This window comes from Monoraphidium neglectum (assembly GCF_000611645.1).
Source record: "Monoraphidium neglectum strain SAG 48.87 unplaced genomic scaffold scaffold01729, whole genome shotgun sequence".
NCBI lineage: Eukaryota > Viridiplantae > Chlorophyta > Chlorophyceae > Sphaeropleales > Selenastraceae > Monoraphidium > Monoraphidium neglectum.
Window position 1 is genome coordinate 2,561 of NW_014011899.1, and position 10,383 is coordinate 12,943.

General features: G+C 63.4%; 3 protein-coding genes across 3 annotated transcripts in view; all 3 read right to left on the reverse strand.

Annotated features, from left to right (window-relative positions):
- Positions 1–3,135, reverse strand: part of MNEG_8841 (hypothetical protein) — a gene marked incomplete at both ends in the record, with an annotated part of 5,616 nt that extends 2,481 nt beyond the window's left edge. Inside the window, 5 exons of the mRNA XM_014042685.1 lie at positions 37–239; positions 459–585; positions 811–1,043; positions 1,311–2,848; positions 3,120–3,135. Of these exons, the coding sequence (XP_013898139.1) occupies positions 37–239; positions 459–585; positions 811–1,043; positions 1,311–2,848; positions 3,120–3,135 (2,117 nt within the window). The remainder of the gene's footprint in view (positions 1–36; positions 240–458; positions 586–810; positions 1,044–1,310; positions 2,849–3,119) is intronic.
- A 1,024-nt stretch (positions 3,136–4,159) lies between these two features.
- Positions 4,160–6,673, reverse strand: MNEG_8842 (hypothetical protein; the record flags this gene model as incomplete). The annotated part of the gene is made up of 5 exons (XM_014042686.1): positions 4,160–4,626; positions 4,837–5,086; positions 5,274–5,560; positions 5,729–6,191; positions 6,494–6,673. 5 exons carry the CDS (start codon positions 6,671–6,673, stop codon positions 4,160–4,162), a joined length of 1,647 nt encoding a protein of 548 aa, XP_013898140.1.
- A 2,334-nt stretch (positions 6,674–9,007) lies between these two features.
- On the reverse strand, positions 9,008–9,987 carry MNEG_8843 (hypothetical protein; the record flags this gene model as incomplete). Its single annotated transcript, XM_014042687.1, has 2 exons — positions 9,008–9,528; positions 9,750–9,987. 2 exons carry the CDS (start codon positions 9,985–9,987, stop codon positions 9,008–9,010), a joined length of 759 nt encoding a protein of 252 aa, XP_013898141.1.
- Between the last annotated feature and the right edge of the window lie 396 nt (positions 9,988–10,383).

A 10,383-nucleotide genomic window follows, 5' to 3' on the forward strand; every position in this document is an offset into this window, starting at 1 on the left:
AACGAGAAGTCGTCCAGCCCGTCCCCCGCCATAAACCCTGCCGCTGCCGCCGCTGCTGCTGCGCCGCCACCGTCGCCGCCAAACCCGTGTCCGGCACCATTCGCCGCGTGCGCCGCGGCGTTGCTGCTGCTGTGCTGCGCGAGTGCGGAGCGGGGCGCCCTGCGCGGCGGCACGTCAGGCACGCGGTTCTTGTCGATGAACTCGATCACCGCCAGCTCGTCCGTTTTGATGACATCACCCTGACATTTGCAGGGCATGCGCATGTGTGCGTATATGTGCGTGTGTGAGCCGGGCAGGCACGGCGAAAAACCTGGAACGATGCCAGGCAACGCACAGGAAGCCCCATGCGTCGCCATCGCGCCGGCGGTACCCCGCTGCCCACAGACCCCTTGGGTACGTGCCACATCAGCAAGATCGCGTCGCACACACATCGTACACGCGCGCGCGCGCATGCGCACCGAGGGGTCCTCTGTCCCCCAAGTGACAACCGTGTTGGACCCCGCCCACACACAGCCCAGGTACATCTTGGAGGAGCCCGCCACCAGGGGCGGCACACTCAGCAGCATCTTGCGCGCCTTGAGGTGCCTGAGAGGGGAAGGTGCGTGGGAGGCGGAGGGGCGTACGGGTGCGGTTGAGAGGAGGGGAGAGGAGAGGGATTCAAGGGCCAGTATGCATGGCGATAACATGGGGGAAGGGGCAGCCCCGGGGGCTTGCCAGGCGCAGCTGAGGCCCAGCAAGGCGTCTCTCGCTTCAACAGGGCTCTCTAGCTTCCGCAGAGCTTCGTACACAGGGCCGCCGGGCGCCGCTCACTCTATGACGCGCGGCAGGTCGCTGCAGGCCTTGCGGAAGTTGTTGCGCTCCAGCACGCGGCAGCGGTAGTACACCGACGGCGACAGCGCGCTCTCCTGAAAGACGCTGGTGACCATGTTGATGCGCGTGCAGCTGGAGACCGACAGGCGCACGTTGGTGGGCAGGGAGGCGAGCTGAGTCAGCTGCTTGGTTCGCTCCAGACCGGGCTGCATTTCAAAGTACAGCTTCATGTTCTGGTGGGCAGGACGGGGGAGTGGGGGCGGGAGTGGGGTGAGGGCGGACAAATGGGTATTGTGGCATGTGTGAGAGCTGCACCCCTTTGTGCAACAGCAAACGCTGTTTATGGGCGGTGGACCGTACAAACCAGAAAACTCTTGGCTGGCCTGGGCAATATGGTGCCTCTAACCGCCACATGCCGGGCTGCCGCGGTCTCGCAAGCGTCATCACCGCCGTTGCTGGCTCGCTGATGACGCGTGCTGCGAACTGCCCCCATGGCGCACCAGGTCAGGGGCATCTTGGTCGTACGTCACCGCGACATCGCCCTCCCACAACCGCTCGCTCGCGCCGCCGCCGCCGCTGCCGCCGCCGCGCCGCGTGCCCTCGCCCCACTCCCCAGACGCCGCCACCTGCACCGGCGCGCCCAAACCAAATGGGTCCGCGGCCTGCTGCTCGCCCCCATCCCCGCCCTCGCCGCCGCCGGATGCGCAGCCGCTGTTGAGCATGCCCATAGGCAGGGACAAGGGGTTGAATGCCCCCGACGGCTGCCGCGCCTCGAGCGCGGCCTGCTGCTTCCCCTTCTGCTTGAGGCTTGCCTTCTGTTGCGCCCTTTGGGCCCTGAACGCACTCATCTTCCGCATCATCTCGGCCTGGTTGACACTGCCGCCAGTCGCACTGGCCGCCTGAGCCCCGCCTGCCGCCGTGCCAGCCGCCTCCTTTCCCGTCTGGAGCTCACCACCCCCGGCCTGCGAGCAGGGCACCACTGCCTCTGCTGCTGGGGGTGCGTTGCCGCGGCCGCCCCCACGGCCAGTGCTGCCATCTGCAGGGCTTGGCGACCGTCGCGCGGCTGGCGTGGCACCTGCTGCCACGGCGGCATCCGTTTTTGGCTTCAGCGCTGCATCTGGCTTTGCGCTTGCCTGCTGCCGCTGCTGCTGCTGCTGCTGCTGCTGCTGCCCATGCTCAGTGCGTTGGGCTGCCTTGGGTTTAACAGGCGGTGCCTGGGCCTTGCCACCAAGCTCATGCTGCTCCTTGGGCTTGCGCCTGTCTGCTGCTGGCTGCTGCTGCTGCTGCTGCTGCGAGTGCTGCTGCGCGAGCGCCAGCGGTTGTTCTTGCAGCAGCACTCGCTGCTCCTGCTGCTGCTGATGCTGCCGCAACTCCTCTCCCCGCTCCTGGTCGTGCTCTTGATCAGGACGCAGCTGCTTCTGTTCCTGCTTCTGTCGCTGCTGCTCATGCCGCTGCTGAAGCTCTGGCACCAGCGGGAGTGCCTGCTGCTGTGACCTGGCGTCCTTCAATCGCTTCCGCAGTGGCTCGTCCTCCTGCTGCGGTCCCTCCTGCGCAGACCGCTTGAGCACCACGGCCTCCGCACTTTGCTGCTGGGCCTTTTGCACAGGTTTCTGCTGCTGCTGCTGCACCTGCTGCTGCTTTTCCCTCTGCTGCTGTTCCTGCTGCTTCTCCTTCTGCTGCTGCTGCTGTTCCTTCTGCTGCTGCTGTTCCTTCTGCTGCTTCTCCTTTTTGCGCTGCTGTTGCTGCTGCTGCTGCTGCTGCTGCTGCTGCTGCTGCTCCTCCTGCTTCGGCTCCTTCTGCTGGTGCTGCGGCTGCTGCTGCGACTTCTGTTGCAGTTCCTGTTGCTTCTGCTGTTGCTGCTTCTGCTGCTGCTTCTGCTGCTTCTGCTGCTTCTGCTGCGGCGGTGATGGCGCTTTTAGCTGCTGCTGCTGCACCTCCAGTTGACCTGCACTGGCTGGCTTGTGCAGCGTGCTGCCCGCCCGCGCCGCCGCTGGGTTCGTCAGCTGCAGCTTTTTGAGCTGCGGCTTCGCTTGTGCGCCTGCGCCAGGGAATTTGTTCCAAAATACTGAAGGCTGAATGGAAGCGTGCACTGTGCGCACACACGGAAATTGCAAAAATGCCAAGTGACAACACGCTCTAACATGCAACACATCCCACATGATTCGGGGGCCAACGGCGCTGCTCTGCCTGTACTTATCACCCTCAACCATTAAAACCCTTCACACACGTTGTGGAATATCACAACTGCCACCCAGTGGCCTTTGCAGCTGTGCCAGCACCCCAAAAGCAGTCAGGGAGGTGCAGCTCACCTGCAGCCTTGTGCATGCGCTTTGCCAATGGCTGGTCCTCATCGCTGGACAATCCGCTCTCATCGCTCTGTTTCAGAATTGCACGCCGCTGCTGCTTCTGCTCCTGCTTTTGTCCACGCTTCGCTGCCGCTAGGGTGCCTTGCAGCGGGGCCCTGTCCGCGGCGCGCGCTGGTGCAGACCCTGTGCCGCCTGCGTCGAGGTTCACCACGCTGTGCAAGCCCGTGTTGCACGACTCGCACAGATAGGTCCATCGATTCAGGTAGTCTTGGGCCTTTTTGTGGTGTTCTTCGAGCAGAACGACAGGAAAACACAGCCCGCACCTGGCCCCCTTGCACCTGCAGTGCGCCAAATCGAGATTGGGATAATCAAGTATCCCTTTCACATGCAAATGGCCGTGCCCCTTGAGCGATCTATAGATGGGCGCGAGGAGAGCGCATGCCGCTCGCGGTGCACGTCCTGGACCCACCGCCTGCGAAACCTTCTGTTCTCTCACCTTTCATAGTTTGCACATGGTAGGGCGTCCCCGAGGTGGCCACACACCTCGCAGTGGGCGCTGGTCCCGTAGAGCCGCTTCATCGTTGGGCAGCCATAGCTATATGATGCGTGAAGTAAACGGAGCCCACCATGTTGTGGTCCGTCAGAGGACGTATGCGAGCCAGCAATCACTGGAGCTCTGCGCGCTGTGCACGCTCCGCCGCCACGCGTCCAGCCACACTGGTGTAGGTGGCATGCCCGGTCGGCCACAGGCTGCTGATTTGCGAGTATTTTTGTCCTTTGAATCACTCGCTGGCCCCCATTTCAGGGTGTGCTTTGCAGCCGACCGTATCCTGCGAGCGCAGTCCATCACTTGGTCCCAAACATCCTGGCAGCAGGTCCCCCTGTATGCCCTTACTGCCTTGCGCAGCACACTCAGCAGCTCCTCCAGCTCTGTTACAGCTCGACATGCAAACACACGCTCAGGTTTATTTCTTTCCTAACGCTTCTGAGGCAGCCATATGACCGAGGCAGCTCACGAGCTCAGCGCCTGCCACACCAGCGCGTCATCCCCGTTCGACGAGCTGCACCTTCTTGCCGTTGATCTCGAGCTTGCTGCTGCCACTTATCTTAGACCAGCAGGCTGCCTTGGCCTCCTTGGCGCCACAGCCCAGCCCGCTGACTGTATCTTGCTCCCAGAGCGCCGCCCACAGCGTGCTCCACTTAAGACGCCGCTTGGGCACGCGCTTGAGTTCTGCTGCAGCGAGCTTGACCCACTTGACCTTCTTGGTGCCACTGCCCCCCTCCTGGACACCCTTGACGCCCTTGCTTTCCCCATTCTCCTGCTTGGAGCTCTTCTTGCTGCCGCCGCCACTGCTGCTGCCTCTCCGCTTGAGCTCCGTGGCCGCTGCTGCCGCCGTTGCTGCGCCCTCTGCGTCTGCGGCAACCTCTGCTCCGGCAGCTGCTGCCGTGCCGTCGCAGTCCTCGCCCTCCTCCTCAGCAAACGTTGTCTTCTTGCCGTTCCAGTTGCCACCTGCAGCAGGAGTTGGCGCAACGGGCGGTGAATGCGGGCTTGTCACAATGCGAACGCCACCTGAGGACCAATGAAGAGGGCACTGACGGCGGCAGCGACAAATCATGTGCCGCTGCCTTGCAGCGTCTTAGAAATGGGGCAACACGCTCCACTGCCCTTGCCAAAACCTAAAAAAGTCATGCACGCGCGCACGTTTGCGCGCCTCCCCACCTGCAATTTTGACAGCCGCCTTCCCCATCCCGCGCTTGCCCTGCCGCTGCGCGGCCTGCAGGCGGTTGTACAGGTTGGCCTGGGTGTCCTCGTCAAACGCGGCGCGCGCCTTGCCCTTGCCGGCGCCGTCCTTAAGCCGCTGCTCCTGGGCCGCTGCCTCCTCCTCATCCATGCCCTCCAGACGGCCGGCCGACGTGAACATCTTCTCGCCCCACCAGCCGGTGGCCGGGGTGGGAGTGAACGGGAGCGCCTGGGGCGAGAACAAATCATTATGGGAGACAGGGTAATGCAGTAATAGCAGAGCACGATAAGCATGCCACACAGCAGGCAGAGGGTCGAAAAGCTACGCTAGCACATGCCACCACTGCATTGCTTGAGGAATGGCACAAGGTGCCCACCCCAGCTTGGTTGTTGCAGCTGCCGCCATCGGCACCCACCGGCCGCGCCTCCTCGCCCTTCAGCGCCACGATGATGACTTTGCCCTTTGGCCGCGTGCTCCGCCCCTGCTGCGGCTCGTCCTGCTGCTGCGACTGGCCCTGCGCCTTGCCTGCATCCTCATGCTGCTGGGAAGCTGCATCCGCCGCCCGCTTGGCTTCTTCTTTGGCCAACTTCCTTGCCTTCTTAGCCTTTTTGCTGCTGTCTGCGTTGGTCGCTGCGCCGGCAGCTTCGGTGTCCGCGCCTCCACCCGCTGCCTGGGACTTGCGCTTCTTCGAGGGCGCCGAGGCTGGGTAGCCGGGCGTGAGCCATGCAAAGCGGGTGAGACATACGTACACGTAAGCTCTCCTGCCTTCGGGTTTGCTTGTTCCGGTGCAAAGCACGCAAGCACCGCAGGTAGCAGGGCGGCCGACAGCAGCACTGCAGGCGCAGGACCATCCGCGCCCTCGCCGCCCACCTGCACCGCCGCCGCTGACTGCAGGCATGATCCCCAGCTTGGACCTCGCCTCCGCCGCCTGCCTCTCCTCTTGCGCCCTGATCCGCGCCATCTTGCCCTCGCGGCCGCCGAAGCGCCCCGCCACCCACGGGCCCTTGGCCAGGCCCTGGGCGATCGAAAGCTCGTCCCTGCTGGCCGACGCGAGCGTGCCGTCGCGGTTGACTGCCACTGTGCAGGACAACAACCGGTCCAGCGCGGGCTCGTCCTCTTCGCTGCTGTCGTCACTACTGCTGCTGCTGCTGCTGCTGCTGCTGCTCGCCCCTCGGCTCGAGGTGGTGCGGTCGTCGTCGCTGTCCGAGCTGCTGTCGCTGCCGCCCGCTTCGCCGTCGCTGCCGCTGGGGTGGTTGACGCCTTGCATGGCGCCGTTGTACGCGTCCTCCCAGTACTTCCAGTCCCACTTCCAGCCGGTTTGGGTAGCGCCCACCTGGCATCGTGGGAGGTGCACATGTGCGCTTTGACGGCTGGGGGCATTGCGGGTGGCACGGCGCCTCCACTGCGAACGCCCCAGTCAGGCCGTACACTACTTGCTTACGAACTGCAGACCGTACAGTAGGAATAGCTGTGCTGAACACCTCGCAAATGAGTGCTGTGCTATGTTCAAGTCAGTGCACCTCAGAGCGGCACAAGCAGCAGCAGCGGCGGCGCGAGCAGTGGCGCACACACAGCCGTCGCTGGCTGCGCCGCAGCGGCGCTCTTCATAGCGTGTCCACACGGTAAGATGCGCACCCCAAGCGTGTCCTCTTTTTTTACGACCTCTATCGCGTCCTTCATGCCTGCCTTCTCCCTGCCAAGACCCTGGCCGCGTTCCCAGCCCATCCTCTCCAGCATTTTTTGTCCAAATCCACCAAATCCGCCTTCACTTTTGACCAGACCCACGCCTGGGACGTATCCCTTGGGGAGCTTCATGTTTGGCAAGCGTGCACGCGGCGCAGCCCTGCACGGTGAGCGTGAAACGAAACGCGAGAACTGGGCTTTTCGTCTGGTCGCCTGCGAACACGCCATGTACAGCGATCGGCAGCCCAGCCGTCAAAATGCTGGGCGTGACCAGGTCAATGAGTCAACAGGTGCGGCCGTCCTAGTGTGCACCCTGCGCACCCCTATTATTTATATGATGCACGCCACCAGGCTGCTTGGTAATATGTGTATATATGGGGGCAGGGATACCCCACTCGCTTTGTGCACTCCACTGCTTGCCGCACACTTGTTCCTTTGATCCCCGGTGAGACGGTGACGGCCGACTACGACTCCAAGGTAGTTGAGGTATACTGCTATGTGTATTTACCGACGCAACATGCATGGAGGAGGATTTGCCTACCATGTGGTGCGGTTGGTGCGGTGGCTGCCTACCGTTCACACTTCGCAGGGCACATGTGGCAAGCAGCAGTACACTCAGATCGATTGGGGTATCCCCGCCCATCCCAATCCCGCAAACAGGCTGCAAGTAGGCTCTGCATTTGGAGACATGGAAGGCCAAGTCATTAGGTGGACTGCTGAAGTGCCCAGCAACGTTGGCCCGGGCGACAAGGATGGGCGCCAGCCAGAACTGTCTGCGAAAGCAACTCCATAGGGGAGGGCCAAAGTGCCAATCCAAAGTTACAGCTACAACCCAAGGCAAATCAAACGCGATGAGATGCAGCAACGCCCAAGTGTACCGTATATGGTGAACTTGCGCACAGCTGGCGGTGCACACGTGGAAGAATCTCGTGTGTCGGCTGCATACAGAGCACAAGGCAATGCTGCCTCTTGGGCGGATGAGTGTGCCAAATCGCAAGGCGGCTCTTCAAGTGGTGCGAGCAGGCATGCATACGCTTGGTCTAGAAACTACATGAGATTGTAATCGAGTGCGGCGCCGCAGCCATCAGGGGAAGCTGGTGTGCGCGAAGCATCCCCAGACGCCTGGCTGCTGGAGCCCCAACCCATGGCCGGCGCCAGCGATGCAAGCGTCAACTTTGCTACCCATTCAAAGGGTTGCTGAGAACGGTCGATGGCGCAGGTAGCAGGAAGGGTTGGCGTGTGTGCTGCAGCTGGGCTACATGTTGCAGGCGCAATGCCGCCAAATCACTAGGACGGACGAATTCCGAGGGCGATTGTGGTGCTGCTGCACAGCGGGCGGCGCTGCTTGCACGTGCGTACAGGCACCTAGAGTGGGGTGTGCTCGACAGCAAAACCCTGGTGGTTGTCTGGGGGATAATTGTATGTACGCAGCGTTTTCCTGGCTGAATTCTTAGGGGGTGGGATTGCCCAAAATGAGCGTGCTCAAGTCGTTAATGTTGTGATGACGTTCCTGAATTGGTCGGAGCGAGAGGGGAACGCCGCAACCTTGTGGCGCCGCAAAGTGCATTTCGCGCCCCATTGGTGAAGCCCTGCACAGTTGCGCAGCCCTGCAGCAGCTCCCCAGGGCAGGTGCGCTCAGCTGGGGTGCCTATCTCAGCAACCTGCCAACCAGCGCAGCACACCAATATCAAGCGCCGCCTGTCAATGGCGACCCTGGGAGCGGCAAGGGTGTGTGCCTGGGTTGACGTCTTGGACGAGTGGCAAGCGGCAATGCGCCGGCACCAAATGTGGGACGAGCCCTGCACAAGGAGCGCCTGCGCCTCGAATATCGCGCGGCGAATTCAGTGGCAAATCTTTGCTGCTAAAACAGCGTTTGGCATGGGCCTACAGCAGGCTCACTGCGCCCTGAGCATGCTGAAGCGCTGTGAAAAGCACCAGCGTGCATTCGGGTCCCAGTACACAGCTCGGCGCACGGGGCGCCGTGCCTAGATGCGCGGACTTGTATGCATGCATGCGTGCTTGCCGCACGGCCGCACCTGCAAGCCACTGAAAAAGGAATGGCACGACTGCGGGCACCCATGCGTGATTGCGGCTCGCATGACTGTGTGCAGCCAGTGAAAGCCATCGACTTGCACAAACTCGCAAGGAAGATGATAAGCCATGCGGTGTGAGCAGTGGGCGGATCTTTTCGAATGCACCCTGGCTCCATGCGTGCGCTGCGCATCGGCCACAGTATACGTCTTGCGCCCTGGCTGTCTCGGCACATGCACATTTTCAGGCGCCCATGCATATGAGCGCCCGCGGCCGTGTCGCAGCCGGGGACATTCGTAAGTGCAAATGGAATGCGCACGCATCAAGCCCGTGCGCAAGGGACCCGCCAGCACCCTGCGCAAAGCGGAATGCATTGCTGCATGTGCGCCGGCGAGCAGGCAGAATGCCATCAAGCGAGGAGCCTTGCGCAGCCCGTCAACCCAAGTGCACGGCCGCTGCGGGTGCGTGCGCGTGCGCTGGGGCAGTCCCGTGCGCGACCATCCAAGGGTGCTGCATCGCGCAGTACGCCGGCGGCCTCTTCTCGGGGTCGAGCTCAAACAGCGCCCCCAGCAGGTCGCGCGCGGCCGGCGACAGCGCGCGGCACGCGGGCGTGTCCAGCATCACGTCGCCGGCTGCCACGTCAGCCAGCACCTGCCGCGTCGGCATGCCGGCCAGCCGGTCGAGGGCGCAGTCCCAGTGCGGGAAGCGCCCCGTCAGCAGCTGGTACGCGATTACGGCGACCCCCCACATGTCGGACGCGCGGCCGTAGGGCGCGCCGCGCGCGACCTCCGGGGCCATGTACGCCGGCGTCCCGCTGAGGCCCTCGAGGGACGGCGCGTCGCCTGGGCAGCTGCGGGCACAGCCGAAGTCGATCATCTTGACGTGGATGGCGCCGCGCGGCTCGGAGGGGTCGGCGCGGTGGGCGGCGGAGGGGTAGGTGGACGCCAGCATGAAGTCTGGGTGGTGCGGGTAGGGGTGGAGGGCGAAAGGGAGGGGTGCAGCACAGGGTGGATGGGTGCAGTCTTGAGCAACACACCCGGCGATGGCCGGGCATAATCAAGGGTGCTGTGGCGGCCGCTGGGTGGTGGCTGCGCGGCCGCAGGCCGAGCGGCTGCGGGCTGCCGCATGCAGCGACCTGCGGCGCAAAGGTGACCCCCCGCCGGCGTGCTGCACTCACTCGCGGGCTTCACGTCGCCATAGCAGATGCCCTCCGAGTGGCACGCCATCAGCCCGTCAAGCACGCCGCGAAGCGCAGCGGCAGCCTCCGGCTCTGTCAGGCTGCCGCCCTGCTCGTCGGCCAGCGCCTGCAGGCTGCCGCCCGAGACAAGGTCCTGGACCACGTAAACCGAGTAAGAATCCATGTGCACGGCGCGCGTGCGCGCGACGGAGCGGCACCAGCGGACGCGGTGCGCCATGGCAGCCTGGCGGCATGAGGGGAGCAGCATTGCAGAAGCGGAGGCATGTGTGAGTGAGCAACCGCAAGGGGGGCGGCGGGCTGGAGGTCAGACATAGCAGGTGAGGCAAGGTAGCATATCGGTGCAGCGTCAGTGTCCTAGGCCCCGCACCTCGTTCTCAATCGCGCTCGTCCGGTCCACCTTGTTGCGCCGCCGCTGCAATATCTTGACCGCACACACCTCCCGGGTTTCGCGGTGGGTGCATACACGGACAACACCTGCAGACGCCACCAGTCACCACATAATGGTCAGCCAGGTGATTTGCAGACATGACCAGCAGGCGGTGCAACGGCAGGGGCGGCAAGGGCCACTCAACTGCCAGGTCCAACTGCCGTGCATGATAGATAGATAGATAAG